At 36.2% G+C, this 18,572-nt stretch overlaps 3 protein-coding genes and 1 non-coding gene across 5 annotated transcripts; all 4 read right to left on the reverse strand.

Moving 5' to 3' along the window:
* Positions 86-159, reverse strand: TRNAV-CAC. The gene has a single exon. It is a non-coding gene; the product is annotated as a tRNA-Val (tRNA).
* On the reverse strand, positions 1,209-5,531 carry LOC109713437 (magnesium transporter MRS2-3). The gene is made up of 6 exons (XM_020237517.1): positions 5,045-5,531; positions 4,754-4,879; positions 3,646-3,774; positions 2,176-2,321; positions 1,853-2,090; positions 1,209-1,726 (listed from the first exon to the last, which is right to left on the reverse strand). Exons 1-6 carry the CDS (start codon positions 5,435-5,437, stop codon positions 1,439-1,441), a joined length of 1,320 nt encoding a protein of 439 aa, XP_020093106.1. The 5' UTR covers positions 5,438-5,531; the 3' UTR covers positions 1,209-1,438.
* LOC109713177 lies at positions 7,199-10,464 on the reverse strand. 2 transcript variants are annotated; one of them, XM_020237170.1, is made up of 3 exons: positions 9,611-10,464; positions 8,059-8,141; positions 7,199-7,977 (listed from the first exon to the last, which is right to left on the reverse strand). In XM_020237170.1, exons 1-3 carry the CDS (start codon positions 10,121-10,123, stop codon positions 7,497-7,499), a joined length of 1,077 nt encoding a protein of 358 aa, XP_020092759.1. In that variant the 5' UTR covers positions 10,124-10,464; the 3' UTR covers positions 7,199-7,496. The 2 variants fall into 2 exon arrangements, with proteins under 2 accessions (XP_020092759.1, XP_020092758.1); XM_020237169.1 differs by having other exon boundaries at positions 7,199-8,141.
* Positions 17,809-18,355, reverse strand: LOC109713444. Its single transcript, XM_020237532.1, has one exon. The coding sequence runs from the start codon at positions 18,191-18,193 to the stop codon at positions 17,969-17,971; it is 225 nt and encodes a 74-aa protein (XP_020093121.1). The 5' UTR covers positions 18,194-18,355; the 3' UTR covers positions 17,809-17,968.

Below are 18,572 nucleotides of genomic sequence, written 5' to 3' on the forward strand. Positions count from 1 at the left end.
AACGGCTATAAACGGTCCAATATGGCCTAGTTTAATTAAATGGGCCGAGCCGTAACGTTGGACTCGCAAAAAAAATATAGATAAATGTCTGAGCCCGGGTTCGAACCGGGGACCTCTAGTGTGTGAGACTAGCGTGATGACCAACTACACCACCCAGACACTTGAAAAAGCAACTCAATAAAATTATGAAATATTTTGTCTTGTTAATTCGAAGAAACCAACAAACACTCCACGTGGAGAAAACTCGCGCATATTTTACTGCTCTCACTTTCATATATACTATCATTGGACAAAGTACTGCAATGCATCGTAAAATTAAAGTATCTTAAAAACAACGAGTAGACAGTTGCATACAAAAGTTAACGGAAAATTTCAAAAGTCCCCCTGTGATTTCGTACTTTTTTATTTTACTATCCTATAGTTTAAATTGTATCAAGTAAGTTAAAAAAAAACTTCAAAAACCTTCCATGTGATTTCGTACTTTTTTATTTTAGTACCCTGTGGTTTAAAATGTATCAAGTTAGTACCCTGTGGTTTCGCACTTTCTCACTTTAGTATCCTGTGGTTTAAAATGTATCAAATTAATACTCTATGATTTTATTTTTGTATCAAATTAGTATAGTGTGATTTTATTTTTGTATCAAGTTAGTACCCTATGGTTTTTAAACCATAGGGTACTAAAGTAGGAAAATGCGAAACCACAGAATACTAAAGTGAAAAAGTGCAAAATCACAGGATATTAACTTGATATATTTTAAATTACAAGATATTAAAGTGAGAAAAAGTGAAACACAAGAAGGTATTTGAAGTTTACCCAAAAGTTAACACTATTATGGCTTTTACGTTCATCCCAATTCCTGAAGCAAGGAAGAGTGTGTGAATAGGATCCTTGTTCCCACACACAACTCACATAAAGTAAAAAATGTTCTCAAAGATAGGTATATAAAAGCTCTATTAATTATTCTTGACCTGAATTTAGGTGATGGATTTTTTTTTCCAAACATCTACAGCAGCCTATATATAAACATAAAACAAAAATTTTAATAGCAATCACTAAACAAAATTTGAACCTATCTCTAATGTCAAACTAACTAATATTAAGAAATAAATCTGACAAAAATAAATTTAAATTTCTAATATGACTAAATCTAAACTTACCAAAAATATTGAATCTCTTATCAACAAAAAAAGGAAATAAGAAACGAAAATAGGCAAACAAACTTTACCATAGATTGTAAACCTGCTCGGACCGACATGATTTATATACACATAGATTGTAAACCTGCTTGGACCGACATATGAACTCAATTTCTTTACAGAACAAACAAACAACCACATGAAACTCTTCTAGAACACTTACATTTGCATCCACCAATATAACATGCAAAACCTTAGCATGCGAAGCACAACCCTGAATTGAATACAAATAGAGTAACATTTACTCGAGCAAGCGCCTGCGCTTACACCAAGTGACGGCGATCACATAGAGGATAATGCTCCCGGCCGCAGAGCCACCCACTGTCCACAAGAACTCAGGCATGCCAGCCTTCTTCTCATCAAATAGATCAATCTGGATGTTCATGCCAAATATTCCAACGAGGGCAACAAAGGCACTGACTATCAAGGTTGCGGTGGTTAGCATGACACCCATCTGTAGAAGATGATTCTGCTTGTCATCTAGCATGATGTTTATATAATCCTCTGTGTCATCCACGTACTCCCGAAGCTACAATGATCCAACAAGAGGTAAGAAAAGGTTTGAGTTAGGTTTACCTCGGCCACCACGGAAATAGTTGACCAAAATGAGCTAGAAAAGCAAGCAATTAGAACCACAGGATAAGAGGACACGTACCGTGGTCAGTTTATTCAATGTACTGTCAATCTGTACAAAATATGCTTCCAAAAGCATTTCAAGTTCTTGGACATCGAGATGCTTGTTGCTACTTTTGGTGCTATAAGTATTGGCTCGATGGCTCTCCACATTGAATAAACAGGGACCATGCGGTGAATTGTCGTTTACAACATTTTGCAACTCATCCTCGTACATTCTAGGGGCATCATTCTCCTCTGATGATATCTCAGCACGCATCCTAAAGAATCGATTTCTTTCAAGTTACTGAAGACGTCATTAGAAATGCACAAGCTCGGAAGACATCGGAAATTACTCTGAGATACCTGTCCTCATCAATGCCCTCACTTTGATCATTAAGAGAGGAATGAGAAGCCTCTTCAGATAGGTGTTGCTGCATCATTTTGTCGGTTAAGTACATTTCAGCCATATCATCATCATCATCCAACAGGTGCTCAAGTTCATCCCTCACCTATCAGTGTAGAGAAAAGGTGAACTGGGACTAGCCAGCAAAATAAATGTTCATAAAAGCAGCCATAAATAATTGTGATCCTTCCAAACACATAAAGAGAGTGCAGATGAGAAAGAAATAATAAGTGCAATTCACTTGTGATAGATAGGACCTCCAAATTATTATTCTAATATGCTGCATGAACTATAATGAAGTGAAACATGTGATAGGATGCAAGTAAATGTAAACAATATATATATATATATATATATAGATATAATATTCTAGATGAGTCCAGCTACTATACTATTGATAGTACCAAGTCTTTGGTACTATTGAGTTTTCTACCATTAGATCTACCCTTTGATCATTTCCACCTGTTAGATTATACTATTAAACCAACCAACCACTCAACCCTAGGGGACCACTATCATCCTAACCGCACATCCTTTCATCCAACAGCCAAAAACTCAATAGTACCAACGGCTTGGTACTATTGATAGTATAGTAGCATAATTCTCTCTCTCTCTCTCTCTCTCTCTCTATATATATATATATATATAGAGTGGGCTGGTATGCTTCTAGAAGCACGGAGCCCTCCGTGCTTCCAAGTTGTTTTCGATGTTCGGACTTTCGAATCGACGATCGGTTCCATTAGAGTTGATCTAGAGTATTTGAAGTATCTAGAAAATAAATTTTGCGATTTTTCGATATCATTTGCCTAGTGATCGAAGTGGCTCAAAATCAACGGCTGAAAATAAAAATCTTACAAAATATGATGATATGACATTAAAATTTTAGATCAAAGTTATTGATCTTGTTTTATATGGTATAAAGAATTTTCTATCAAAATTTCATGTGATTTGGATATTTCTACACCGTTAAACTTGCAACCGGCTCACCACGGCCATTAAAATTATTGATTTTGAGCCCCTTCGATCACTAGGCAAATGATATCGAAAAATCACAAAATTTATTTTCTAGGTACTTCAAATACTCTAGATCAACTCTAACGGAGCCGATCGTCGATTCGAAAGTCCGAACATCGAAAACAACTTGGAAGCACGGAGCGCTCCGTGCTTCCAGAAGCATACCAGACGCACTCTATATATATATATATATATATATATATATTCATGAATCCTACGATAAAGATGATTTACTTTTCTACTAAAAATGGTACAGTGGTTAGCAAAGTAGGCCAATTTCAACAGATGCAAAAATGCAATTTGCTATAAATAGGTGCAAAGTTTAGATCTCCCACCTTAACCAACATAGACATCATCAATTATAAAAGCCTGAAGTTCAATGAGTAGTTCCATTCATCAGAGAAAGGGGAACTGACCTTCTGAACACGCCCAGTTATTGCAACCAATCGGCTTTTAATTTGGCGGACATGTTCCAAATTGAGGGTACTTATCTTCGAAGTTAGCTTGTCTAATGCTGGATGCGCCTCTTTCTCCAAAACCGCCGCCTGGTTTAGAACAGAAAGAAAAAGAGATAAAAAAGATTGGAATTCAAGTACTGCATAGGAGTTGCGACAACTGCGTAGAATTAACTCGAGATACGAGATCATTGTTTTAGGGCAAGACAAAGACAAAGATACGGGACCATTCAGTAACAAAAGACAGATGGACTAATTTAATATTTGATATTAACAGAATGTCAGGCTGCACTAGATAAACAAGAGATCACTGTTCATGAAAAAACAGGACCATTTTTATAGATTGTTAAAAAATAAGAAGCAGCAGATATTCTAAGTATTACATCAACATGTTAGATGACTAAAACACATATCAATAAGAATACCTGCATGTTACATGAATATGCGTTTAAGATGTCTTGGCCTTTTCTATTTAGCAGGAAATAGCAAGCAAATCGGATAAACTTCTATTTTAACTAAATATAATTGCTACATTATCTTGTAAATTACTTACTCCCACCTATTCGTGCTTACTGTTATTTTCTTTCAACAGCCGGTCTCAAGACAAGATAAATTAGGAGTTGCATTCAGTAGCCTGACATCTAGTGAAGAACTTTTGTCAAGAGGGCTCTGGTCAACCATTAATGTACACAATCCTATATTCATATAGAGTTGTACACTAATACAACCCTTTAAGGGACAACATAAATGACTGAAAAATATCCAACCAAGCAACCACGGCGAGCATTTCTTAACTAAAATAGTGTAGACCAACATGACAATTGAAGGAGAAGGATGAAGTGCAAATAACACCCAAAATATATCATGATTGCACTTTACCCTCCTTTATAATCATAACCATCTGATAACTCCCGAGGTTTGTAAAGCATTCGCAAATGCCCCTCTTCAATAGGGAATAAAGTGAACAGTATTTTTCTACGAACAAAGGGGGTAAATTGCAGAAGAATATATATAGTTGTTATCTACATTTTAACAAAAGCATATCACTCGTCGAAGATATGTTTTTCACCTCATTCTCTAAGCAAGTGCAAGCCGCCTCTAGACATGCCTCGAGTGCGATAAACTCAAACGGAAGAGCCCTCGAACCGCGAGCAGAAATATCCTCATCATCTTTTCCTTTCTCAATCTCACATTCCTTCAAAAGAATAAAAGGAAATAATGACAAGCGAAACAAAGAAAACATACAAGAAAAGTATGAAGATATTTAGCATCACATAGGTCGGTATTGCATATAACCCTTCCAGTTATGCGAATCTTTCAAAAAGAGAAGCCCTTCCATCATCAAGAAAAGTGAAGGAACCTGCTGTTGGTGGCGGTGGCGGAGGCGGCGCTGCAGCTCGCGGACGAAGGGCTCGACGGCGGGGTCGCGGTGGTTGAGGAGGAGCACCTCGTGGGCGGTGATGATGGTCTTGATGTGCTCGAGCCCCACGACGATGGCGCGCTCGCGGCCGAGCACCGTCGACGGGTACGAGAGCTGCGGGTCCAGGATCCGCAGGTCCCGCGCCGGGAGCCCCGTGCGCCGCATCACCGCTTGCCTCCCCAGCTCCGCCACCCTCGCCTCCCCCGCCGCGTCCACCGCCACCCACGCCCTCACCCCCGCCGCCGCCCCCTTCTTCCTCCCCCCCACTCCTCCCACTCCCCCTCGCCCCTCCTCCTCCCCCGCCCCCTTCCACGGCGGCCGAGCTCCCCGCATTTCCTAGGGTTAGGGTTAGGGTTAGGCTTAGGGTTTCTCTCTCTCTCTCTCTCTCTCTTTCTCGGAGCAGTGGAGTGCGCAATGGAGAAGAGGGGGAAGTGAGGTGAGGGGACGTTATCGGGTGGGGGCGGTAGCGGTCGAAAGTTTAAATGCTCTATGCGGAGGTTCGTATAGAAATTCTATGAGGAGAGGAGCTTGTTGCATCATGCACGTGAATTGGCCTTCGTTTACAATCCCAGCCGTTAGTTGTTTACGCTAGATGAGAGTATCGCGTTGATACGTAGAGATAGTTTATAAGGAGCTCCGCATAGCGGAGACAGAGAAACACCTGCCGATAAAAAGTAGGTGCTGCTTTTAATTGGAGTTAAACGGTTATTTATTGCGGTTGTTTTGGGCCTCAGATGTGAACGACACACTACCCAGCCCAACAGGCCAGTACTTTGATTAGTAAACAGTTTTAAAATAAACACCTCAGCTTAATTTTCTTTTATTGAGACCTTAGTTTTTTATTTTTCTGATTTACTTATTTTAGTTGATTAGATTGATAGTTTTATTTAAAAATGCTCGAGATTTTATCGAAATGAATAGTTTTAACAACTTGTTAGCAAACTAATTGAAGGATTCGTCAATAAAAAAATCAAACTGAAGAAAAAAAAAAAAAAAAAAAAAAACTATGTTTTCACTTAATTATTATTGAAGGATTGAGGGAATTAACATTCCCTTTTCGTTAACTCATATAGCCACAACGAACGAATGTCGCGCGTTTGAGAAACTTTGACATAGCAAATACTCCCAAGCAATGTTGCGGATCATGCACTCCTAACCAAACCAGCCACCTGGAGAGATCAGCTAGCAGCTATACATGCATTCCGACCGCCCCTAGAGCAAGTGGCAAAGGATTTGGTGGTTGGTATTCGAGGTTTCAAGTTCGAATCCTAGTTGATTCACATTTCTAGCTAAGTTTATTTATAAATAAAATATGGGCAGTGCCGGCCCACATTTTTCGAGCCAAAACAGGTTAGGGGACTGTCCCAGCTCAGCCGGACATCAAATTCAAGCTGTGCCGTGCCGGGCCAGAGCTTTCTAGCCTTCGGTCTGTGCTCCAAGCCGGTCACTTTTTTATTTTTTTTAAAAATATATATATAATCTAAAAATATAAAAAAATATATTTTTATTTAAATTGATATTTTGATTAAAAAATTTAAAATTTATAAAAATAATTATAAGATAATAAATATTTAAATTTATTATATATATATATATATATATATATATGAAATCATTTTTTCGTGACCAAATAATGACAAAAGCACGCTCTTAAGGTGGCCCTGGGAGAAGGGCTTGGCAACCCTCTCCCAGGTGATCAGACCCAGAGGCCAGACCACAAGGCACTCCTTGGCCTTGCCCGGGTTTCCAAGCCATGTTGGTCTCAGCGCTGGAATGCCAGCGGCCTCTTCCTCGGCCCGCCAATCCGTTTTGGGCCGTACCGTGCCGGGCCTTACGGCCTCAGAAAAGTGGCCAATACGGGCAAAGAGTCGGACCGATCCGGCCCAGCACGGATGCTATAGTAGTCGTGCCGGGCCGGGCAGCCCGTTTACACCCCTACATAGCCCTCAGCAAAATCAACATTCCAGGATGCATTCCCTCGTGTCTCTGACTTAACCTGTGCTCGACAAAATTCCGCCGTGGATTTCACCCAAAACAAAAATGCTCTTAAATACATAGTATTCATAACCGTGTGTATATAAATATATATATAAATTGCCAAGCCTTTAAATAGGATATACGGATCCATTTATTGCAGTTTTCGATCTAATTAAGAAAAACTCCTAAAACTATACACAAGAAATTTCTCTGGACAAGTAATTATGTATCAGGATCCAACATATATGCTCACTAATCCATGTCTACAAGAAAACCTTTTGTTAGCTGAATTCAATCCTACCCCTCTTCATCCCTTTGCTGTCTTTATATTCTACTGATCTCCAAAATTCGCTGAGTCAATCACTCAACGCACTGTTAATTCTTCTCTCTCTCTCTTTTTGGCACTAAGTCATTATCATTGATCAAGCCCAAATAAACTGGGTGCAAATTGCAGCAAAGGCTCCAACGTGCTCGGAGAAAACTTTCTCGCAAAGAGAAAACAAATGGAAGACGGCTGGTTGTTGTGTAAGCACTTCTGATCTTCGGTGATCCGTTTCAGAAAAGCTTCATTGATGTCACCCTTTCCAAAAGTAGCAGGGTGGGAGCCGCCTCTCGACCAATCTACCCATGTGACACTTCTATTCGCGATAAGGTCCGGAGATTCAACGGTGAACATGGTAGGAATGTAGTGCTCATCCATATAGCAAGGTGGCTTGCAGAATTCTTTGAACTTTGCGTAGTATTTGGTGTCCTTGATAATGTCAATCGCGAGCTTTCGGTCCACTTCGAACCACTGAGGCCCTTTTCGCCATTGAGTTATATTGACCTCGGGGGCCATGTCGGGTCTGTACCTTCCCCTTCCAAAAGGGCGAGGATCATCGAAAGAACCGACAAAGCTGTATCTTGATTTCACCAGGTATTGATAAATAATGCTGAAGCCGTAGATTGGGATGCAAGATTCAGAGAGAAGGACGAACCGTTCATTTGATAGGTCGAGCAAGGCATTGGCCAGAAGCCGCCTCTCTGCGTCGCAGATGCTTCTATCCCCCCACATGACGACCTGTCAATTCCAATCTATAAGTAAATAGTAAGCTAGAATGCAATGGTAGAACTTAGAATACCACATCGTAGGTATTTATGATCACGAATACGTTTTATGTAGTACCCATGAATCAATCTTTTAAACATAGAAAACAATGCACTGTGGCAGTTCTAGTAAGACCAGAAAAAGATCTGTAGGATATCCACTGAACATACTGCTTGCTTGTAGTACATTCAAAGTGTGCATTTACAGAATGATCTAGCATTAGGAAAAGAGGACAGAAGAAACAACCAATAGTGCACACTCTTACTAATTACTATTAGACCACATCAAAAACATCACTAGCCAAGATCTTCTGCAAGCATCAATTAAGGTGTATCAGGAACACTGAAACAATACTGGATGGTCTACATATGTTTAAGCACCTTCACGACAGTACTGATAATCCAAATTACCTTGGGGGTCCATTAATGATTACTGGTCCCATCGAAAAATTGGCAGATGCCCTCGAAATTTGTTTTGACTAAAAACTTTTTCCCGAAGAACTTGTACTACACTGGGTGTATAAGGCATAAAAAACAAGAATGGCAATTGTATGTACAGATTACAGAATAATTTGGAAGGGTGAAAAGGAGAAGCGAGTTAGCTAAGATATCCAACTGTAACAACTGCGTAAAAACTTATCTGCGAGAATCAGAAACCATATTTTAAAAAGAAAAAAGGAATAGAACCGAATCCTCAAGCAGTTACCCCACGCCAACTGAAAGATAAAATTACAGATTGAAATGCAAATTAAATTCAGGTATGAAATATCTGCCGTCTATATCATATTCTTTAAGCTTAAAATTGCTCAGGCATTTCTCATCTACGGTTGAAATTCATGAAAGTAGGAACGTACTGCAATTCATCCAAATAGAAGCAATTCTTCGATCCAACGGAAGAGATGAATTTTGCCGATCCTTCAATCTAAGCTACAACAGGATCAAATGCAATATAGCAAATGCAACAGAAAAAGCCTAAGCATCATTTGGTACCGCTATCATTTTTTGTTTCTGAACCCGAATTCTATGTTACTACGTGGGCTAGCGGACGGCAAATTGTTTGCCATCAAAACACTTTCGAATTGACTGGGATGATAAGGAACAGTTACTGGAGGATGAATGTAAACCATGTTGGCATCAATTCTGTTAATCAATGACCAAGTATTCATTTAGTATGCTTCCAAGGCATATCTAAAAAATTTTACAGCCTAATTACTGGGTCGTATTCACACACTTAACGACCGAATAAATTCAAAATTCCAACTTTCTCATATAATTTAGACAATCAAAAAGTTGAAAGTAGAGATATCGAAAACTATCTATCATGGGAGGCAAGTTTGTAGAAACAAAAGAAGAAGATAAATTAACAACGCAATAAATAAGCCTAAGTGCTCTGTTACTTTCTATAAAACGATAACGAATCTGTAATTAGGAACAGAGAGGTACCTGACTCGGGATTTGTCTCCGGTAGAACACTGAGTTCGGCGGAAAATCGGGATGATAATCCGGCAACGAATGAACATAAATCGAGTATCGTCCTTTGTGGCCTTCGAAGAACTTCTCCCACAGAGGATGAAGTGGCAATGGGCCCCTTGTTAAGAACATAAACGCAACCTTTGGGACCCTCTTATATGGACACTGCTTAATCTCTGGAACAAACGAAGCACGCCAAAACAGCTCCTCGTCGCTCATATTATGCATCAAAGTAGAAGGAGGCGTAATCCAACGGCTGAGATCGCTCTGTTCGCCGAACCAGGGATTGAAACTGGAACTACTACGCAACACCGTGATAGGTTGGAGATAGAAGTAGCGTGTCATGTAGAAGCTGAGGATTAGCAACCCAACGCTCAAAACAACGAGCGATATAAGAATTTTTAGGGTTCCGAGAGGAAAAGCTCGAGATTGAGTCCTTTGGGACGGTTCCGTTCCATTCTCCATGGCCAAAACCCTACCTTGCATCTTAAATTCTCAAAACTAACCCAAAAAAAGAAAAAAAAAATCCAAATTTGACGAATCCAACTTCTGGGTATTTCGATTCTCCGTGCTCTGATCAATAAAAAAACCAATTTTGGATAGAAAAATCGAAGGATTATGCTGAAATCGAAGATAACAACCTTGTTTCCTTATAAGATTTGAGACCAAAATACTCCTTTGAACTGAAGTCGGCGACGTGGGTTGGTTTATTATCACCTCGGTGTTCAAAAGTCGGCGTCCCTTTGTCACTTCCCGCGCCCTCTCCTCGCATACCAACCGCAACGAGAACAAAAATCCGCAGAGTAATTTGCTATGATTATTACTCTCTCTCTCTATATATAATAATAATAATAATAATAATAATAAAAAATTGAAAAAAGGTTATGGCTATTTTTTGTGTGGGTGAAAACCCAGTTTCTTCGGCCCGTTTGGATCGCGGGATAAGCGTTTGGATCGCGGGATAAGCGGGGATAACGAAAGTTATCCCCGCTATTCCGCCAAACGGGGTGAAATTTGGCTGAAATATTCATAATTATATCATGTTAATTATTAAAATATTATTTTTATTACATAATATTATATATTATATAATATAAATATATTAAATCAAATTAAGTTAAATATTTAAATTAATTCAAACTTTAATTCGTAACCTTATCGTGATAAGGTGGTTTTACCACCTTATTGTTTAAGGAACGATAAGGCCTTATTGGCTCTTATCGTTCTAAACTGGCCTTATTNTTGTACTATATTAATACATATTATTTATATTTAAATATTATAATAAAATTTATAATAAATTATATTTAAATATTATAATAAATTCTTTTTATTAAATTTAAATTTAAGTAGAATTTTTAAAAAATTTATAAATTTATTATAATAAATTATTTTTATTAATTGTTCCCACCACTATTCTTATTTTAAAATTTTAAAAATTAAAAATTTAAATTTTTAAAATTTATAATTTATAATCTCAAAATTAAAGTTTAAAATTTAAATTATAAATTTTAAATTTTAAATTTTAAATTTGATATTTTAAATTTTTGAAATTTAAAATTTGATATTTTATATTTTTTAAAATTTAAATATGATCTTAAATTTAAAGTTTGAAATTTAAAATTTAAAATTTTGAATTTAAAATTTGAGATTTTAAATTTCAAAGTTAAAATTTTAAATTTAGAAATATAAATTTAAAAATTTAAAAATTCAAATTCAAATATAATAAGTGGATAATATAATTATTTTTTATTTACAAAACCCATTATCTTTCTTATTCCATCTTACCTAACCAAACGCTATTTTTTTTATTCCAGGAATAACCCAATTTTCATCCAAACGCAAAATTGATTTAATCCTCGCTTATACCTCAATTTATACCTATTCCTGGAATAGCCACTTTTTCTTTATCCCCGAACCAAACGATACCGAATTCGAGATCATAAGAATTTAACAGGAGTTTGCAAAGCTCCTAGAGGATTCGCGGGTCCTTGGCGTAGTATAAAAGTAAGGGGAAGAATAAAACGAGAAGTACATAATATTAATAAGGATTAATTTCATACGCTACTCTATAAATATACAGAGAATTATAAATATATTTTTTAAAAGTTTAATTTTTATATGTTATTATTTAAAAAATTTTAATATTTTTAAATATATTCCTCTAATTTGTTACCGTTAGATAATTATTTATTTTTTTAATTTTGTCATCACAAATATACCGCTTCAAAAGTTAATATAAGAGAAATAAAAATATCAAAAATTAATTATGATTAAATATTTAATCTATAGTTAATTAAAATTTTCTAATGAAACCTAAACGGTAGGAACATATTTGAAAATATTATTAAAAATTGAACTTTACAGAAATATATTTATCATTCACTATATTTACATGGATCCATATGAAATTAATCTTATTAATAAAGTGGTGGGGTCTACCAACGGTTCCGATTAAGTGCGGTTTTTATAAAAATTAAAATTTGATATTGAATTGAAATTGAAATTTCAATACAGAGTGGAAATAGAAAAGTTGTAGAAATTCACACCTGAAACCCGAATCTCTTAGAAAATCAAAACAGTTATTAATTTAATGCATGTTAAATTAATTTAATTTTTTAATTGGATTTTGGATTATTATCTTCATAATTAAAATTTGTCTCTCTCGGATTCGGATATAGTATTATTATTCTTTTAATTTTCACGAAAAAGAAAGGTTTTTAAAATTTTTCACAATGTGAAGAGTTTAAAATTTGAAAACAGGTTAATTGATAGAAATAGATCAATTTTGAGATCCCGTGCAGTGAAAAGAAAAGAACAAAAAATCAAAGCCAAAAAAAAAATATATAAAAATAAAAATCTGTGGGAGGATCACGCTGTGGTGGACTCAACGGTCAATCTTGTAATGCGCTGTATGGTTATGGTACGCAGCGTACGCAGCCTCTTTTTTTTTTCTTTTTTTTTTCTTTTTTTTTTTTGAGAGAGAGAGAGAGATAGGTACGCTGGAAAAATTAAAGATATGCTTGTTAAATTATATAACCTTCGCTGGATCTTATTTATGTCTCGATCTATTTAAACTAAATTTAATTTAAATTTGAAAGGGATTGCAATTTGGTTTATCATAATGACTAAAATATAGATAAGAGTCATCCAAAATTAGAACTCGAATAAATTATTACCTGGTTCCAGTCCACCGCAACAGTATATACCACTAAATTATCTAATATGAATTTTTTAAAGATTCGTTATTTTCAGAATTAGTTATAAATTTTGACTCTTCAATACTATAAAAAGATAATAAACAGTATTCTACTACAGAAGCTTTATTTCAAAATGATGTGCTTTGCTATCTAACAACTGGTGTATTTAAAAAAATATGCTCTTCTTTCTTTAAAGTGGATGCTTTTCATACACTCCTTTTTAGAGTATAAAATATACATCTCATCCGATCTGCGAGTGGAGTATCCTTACCGGCCTCATCAATACAACTAGTACAAAAATTTTATCTACGAAACAAGTGAGGTGTATTATTTATAGTCACTTAAATGTATGAGTTGTATTATTTGTTTTTCTTAATTTATTAAATCTATTAAAAAAATGCAGAGCAATCGTTCTAATTAGAAAATAATATTTTAAATATTTATATTCAACAAAATCCTATTCAAACCCTCAATTTGGACTCACGATCAAATTAGTCCACAAATGAGGTGAGGAAACGAATTTGAACAAACAAATCTCTCGAACATATAATACGGCGAAATTGGTTCCTTTCAGTTCTAAGTGCCGTTTCCACGCGGTACTCCTACTCGTAGACTTCTATTCCAACTTAAACTTAAATGAATGTTGCTCGAGGAATCTTTTCAACTTGCCCACGGGCCACGGAATCCTATTAAAATTTTGATATAAAAGTTAGGAGACTAGTTACAATCCTTTTAGGAGAATGAAGCACGTCTTTTTAAGGTTTCGTATACGATTACAGATAGATTGCATTATGTATAATGAGAAAGTACGAATATTGCATTACGTTTTGCATATTGCGATGAGTCGATTACGATATATTTTCTGCGGTCCTATTGAAATACGCAGAAGCATTTTCTTATATACTTTTATCTCCACTCCATTTTATCTAATAGCGTAGAATGGGCCTCAATACCAAGCGAGGTCTAAGTGGTTTTTGATGATAGAAATTTCAAATTTATGATCGAAACTGTTAAAGTTGATCGAGAATATTTCTAATGTTTAAAAACTAAATTTCATATATTTTAAAATTCGTTATCAAGTTCATTGAATAATCAAAAAATAGACGGTTAAAAACGAATAACCTTGTGAAAATTGATATTAGACTTTTTTGAATTCAAGATCGGAGTTATGAAATATTATCTAAATAATTAAAAAAAATCAAAAATTTAAATTGTTTGCTACGCTTTTAAACAAATAAATGACTCATATAGGCCATAAAAAATTGTGGACATTGTGATCCTTTGATTACTATGTAAATAAATTTTAAAATTCATAAAATTTAGTGTCTAGACACATTAAATATTCTAGATCAATTTGAATGGTTCCGATGATCAACTCAAATTTTTCATCATCTAAAATGACTTAGGCTTTCGTTTGGAATTGGATAGAGATTGCGTTACGTGTGGTCAGAAAGTACGATGAAAAAATATTATGTTTGTTTCTGTACATAATATTGCATTTCAATATCACAATGAGTCGATTACGATATATTTTTTACGGTCCCATCGAAAAAAGCAGAAATATATTCCTATATACTTTTACGCTAATTCTATTTTATCTAATAGCATCAGATAAATCTGAATACCAAACTATGTCTTAGGAGGACGAAGACTTTTGTTCTTCTAAGAGAATGAATTCTAAAATTTAGTGCCCGAAGAGAATGAATTCTAAATGAAAAAAATGAAGCAGCTAGCGTACTATCTACCTCTCAAAAAAAACAAAAAAAATTTAGTGCCCTATATTTTTTTCTAAAAAAAAATTCATTAATTTATATATAGAATTGAGCAAAGTCAATTCGCGGTGTCTCATTATCGGAGGCCCGCGTAACCCGATAAACTATTTTTGCGAGTCGAATCAGACTGGGTTAAGATCGAAGGGTCGGGGTCTCGTTATCGGAGGCCTAAGAAAATTCGAGCAATTGGCTCGAGCCTACAATATTTTTTTTGTTAAAAAAAAAATCTGAGCTTATAACATCATTTAAATTTTTCATGTTGGTTCATATATAGGCCGATCAAATTTAAACCAGTTCAAAATCAAGCCCACTTAGGCTTGTTCTCGTGCCTACTAGACATTCTCGTTAGATCTACTAGACATACTTGTTTGGTGCTACTAAGTTTTTGGCCATTGGATTAAGAGATGTATGGTTAGGATGATGTGGGCCCCCTAGGGTTGAGTGGGTTGTTGGTTGAATAGTATGATCTAACGGGTAAAAATGATCAAAATGGTAGATCTAACGGCGGAAAACTTGGTAGCACCAAGTGCTTCGTGCTATTAATAGCATAGTAGCCGGACTCTATATATATATATATATATATATATATATATATATATTGAGAAAACAGGAATATACTCTATTTGTACAGCGCATTTGGAGTGATATATGAAATTTCAAAAATTAAATTTCGCTCAGTTTATTTCAAAAGCAGTCATATTTTCAATGAATTTTGATAAGGCAGAATTTTCATCTAACATTTGATTTTGAAAGAAATTCTGTTTAGTTGTTTTAAAAATTTTAGCAGATGGAAATAGTGAGATACATTTTGAAGAAAGAAATATTGAAATTTGGGTTGAGACATTATATTTTTAAGCTAGGCCCAACCCATTAACATGCCTAATTGGAGCCGTAAGAAAATGAAAAAGCCCAAAATTTGTGAAAAGAAGTAAATCTATTTCCTTAAAATTCAGTTAAAGATCACAGGGCTACTATTTAATTACAAACTTTGAAATAAATCATACATCATCTGTTAACTTCTCTCAACACAAAAAGATGAAAAGAAAATCTTACATATATATTAGGAGTGAGCACACAACAGAAAGAGGCCAAAATTATTGAATTTTCTCTATCCTGCTTGATAGGCAAAATATATATATATAGAAAAAACAATTTTTTTAAAAAAATCTCACAAAAAAATAGTATCACTATCGTTATCAACGTAATATCCACACTTTGAGGACATGTTTGGGTCGAATGAGTAGGGTAGTACTACAATAGTGCTGGCCACCCAATGCGGCTTCTGGAGACTGGATAAGTGTCTGATTTGGCCTAGCTTCTGCAGCCTGCAGTCACGTACCGCATGCTCGGGCTTACTCTCGGCAGCAGCAGGTTGGATCCCACCGGGAGTTCATCCCCAAACTCACATTCTACATCCTCGTCGATCCTCCCTACGACCGCGGCGCCACGGACCGTCGAAGGCGCCGAAACGCGGGGCTTCTGTGTCAGCAGCGACGACGACAACAATGCGGCAGAGGGGAGCTCCCTAACGCCGTCCACATGCGCCCACGAGGAATTGTACGCGCCGGTGAAGTCGCATGTAATGGGGGCCAATGCGCAACCCGGGTACCCGCCGATCGCGGCCCCGTGCACGTCCACGAACCGAGAGCACCCCGCGGCACCGCACATGAAGAGGTCGCGCACGCGGCATACTGCACCGCACATGGCGTGGATGCCGCGACGTAAGGGGCTCGGTTTCTTCTTGCTCATGGTCGACATTGTGGAAGAGGAGAGATCGGGAGAGACGAAGAAAGAGGTTTTTGGGGTGAGGGGGGAGAACGATGGCGACGTGAGAATAAAAAGCCGATGCACGTACGAATCCTACTAGGATTCTGCTTGGATGATCGTCGCCCTCCGAATAGGATTTGGTCTTTTATTGGACGGTTGAGATGAGAGCTTAAGGTAACAGTCAGGTTGCTAGGCCGTTTTCCTAATTTGACTTGGGCTTGTAACACTTTAACCCGTATCAAGATTCAAGAGTACGGAAATTTCAACATACTTATTATAAACTTCAGTAAATTTGAAATTTATTCAATGATAATTTAAATTTTTTAAAAAAAATTTAAATCAAAAAACCCATGGATGTTCCGGGTGGGCCATATTAAACATTGATATCTTATGGTGCCGGCCCGAGTCTTAGCCTTGGCCCACCAATTGTAATTTGTGGCCCATCTGATATTAACTTTTTTTTTTAGTGTTACGCATAATAATAGTGTCTTGCACAATAAAAAAATAAAAAAAATAAAAAATCTGAGCAATCATCGTCGTTCATTTTGCTTTGAAATTCGAGTCTATAAACTGATGATAGAAAATTTGGTTTCCTAATTAGCTTCAAATTTTCGTGGCTTGAGTCAATTGAATATTGGTCAAATCAACTCTTTGAAATTGCACATATATTAGTTGAATTTCTGGATGGTTGAATTGGATTGCGGGGACCAACCTCAGGAAGTGTTTGTTCAACAATCAAGATGTTGTTTCCACAGAAGTTCTAACCATTTTGTCAATGGGCCAATGTTGTACAACTAATTAAATCGTTTCATCTTTTTAATGAAACATTTATCATATTAATTAATAAAAATAATTTATAAATTTTAGTTACTATTTTGTAAAGGATTAAGACAATTACAGCCAAAGTAAGCAATCATGAAATAATAATTGTGTCAGTAATTAGTTAGCATTTACCTATACATTCCTCTCTTAAATGCAGATATTTTGCTCGAATTTCGGAATTACTGTTATCTTTTTTGTTTGTTATATATTTGATGTTGCTTCTGCTTTGCGCTTAAATATGAAAACCTTGTAATTGAAACTACTGTTTCGCAACTGATAAAAATAATTATAATTAACATCTATTATTACTTTGCACTCTAAATTTCCTAGTAATCTTAAATGATGCGTTCTCGTATTTAGACAGAAAATCCTCATTTATTTACAAAGCGAAGGACAATAATAAGTTACAAAACGCAGGTATCTCACAGCTTAATTATCTACCTTGATATGCCTACTATTTTGAAAATTTAAAACAATAATTAAAACAGTAATTAACCGCGATCGAAATCAGTAAAGTAGTTTTGATCAAAAAGGGATTAAAAAGAAAGAGAGAAGTAAGCTAAGAACTAAAACTTAATAAATTCCTTTTAATCTATATATATTACTCTTACATTTTTATTACATGAAAATGGACGAAACAGCAAGAGAATCCTAGTCGATTCACATTTTCAACTAAGTTTATTTCTAAATGAAATAAACGAAGCGGCTATCTCTCAAAACAAAAAAAAAAAAAGAAGGATGAAACAGCGAGAGAATCGACAATGGTATGATTAGGAGAGCGCGGTCTTGCCGGGGTGATCGGCAGCCTTGAGGGTCTGATCAATCAATCGTCGCGCCTTCCTGCTGCGTATCTCGACCTTCACGCTGGCGCTCTTGTCCATCTTCACGTACGGCTTGGCGTTCTTCTTCTTCTTCGCCTTCTTCTGCAGCGATCGCACCGTCGACTTGATCGTCTCCACCAAGTTCTCCAGTTGCTCACTCCCAATCAAACCCATGTTGTATATTCACCTCGTTCTTTTTGTCTCTCCCTCTCTATATATCTCTGTATATATACAAGGTTATTGATAACCTAGTTTCTTTGTTTCATTCTAAGTTCGTTGCTGTACCCGGGGCCTCATTCATTCTCCGCTGCTACTTGCCGTTTCTGCTCCAACATTTATCAGATGCTACAATTTCTCTCTTGCATATGGGCCGAGTCCCTTTTCTATCACGGTCTATGGGTCATTCATAAGAAACATTTGTCACCTGGACCCGGTCCATCACGTCAGCAGGTAATTCCACACCTCATTCATTTGCTGCTGCTTTTTTGGTATATTAGGGAAGTAACTCGTCCCATACAATAGATACAATAGATAGATAATTAGAAAAAAAAAA

Source organism: Ananas comosus, linkage group 7 (assembly GCF_001540865.1).
Source record: "Ananas comosus cultivar F153 linkage group 7, ASM154086v1, whole genome shotgun sequence".
Classification (NCBI taxonomy): domain Eukaryota; kingdom Viridiplantae; phylum Streptophyta; class Magnoliopsida; order Poales; family Bromeliaceae; genus Ananas; species Ananas comosus.

Bases quoted from the DNA above. Each gene is read 5' to 3' on its own strand.
- LOC109713177 (XM_020237169.1), bottom strand. From the start codon at position 10,123: ATGCAAGGTAGGGTTTTGGCCATGGAGAATGGAACGGAACCGTCCCAA. The intron at 8,142-9,610 runs GTACCTCTCTGT...TGGAATTGACAG, and splicing joins GGAGACAAATCCCGAGTCAG to GTCGTCATGTGGGGGGATAG.
- LOC109713437 (XM_020237517.1), bottom strand. From the start codon at position 5,437: ATGCGGGGAGCTCGGCCGCCGTGGAAGGGGGCGGGGGAGGAGGAGGGG. The intron at 3,775-4,753 runs GTGAAAAACATA...GTTCTAAACCAG, and splicing joins GCACTTGCTTAGAGAATGAG to GCGGCGGTTTTGGAGAAAGA. The intron at 2,091-2,175 runs GTATCTCAGAGT...TCGATTCTTTAG, and splicing joins GAGGGCATTGATGAGGACAG to GATGCGTGCTGAGATATCAT.
- LOC109713444 (XM_020237532.1), bottom strand. From the start codon at position 18,193: ATGGGTTTGATTGGGAGTGAGCAACTGGAGAACTTGGTGGAGACGATC.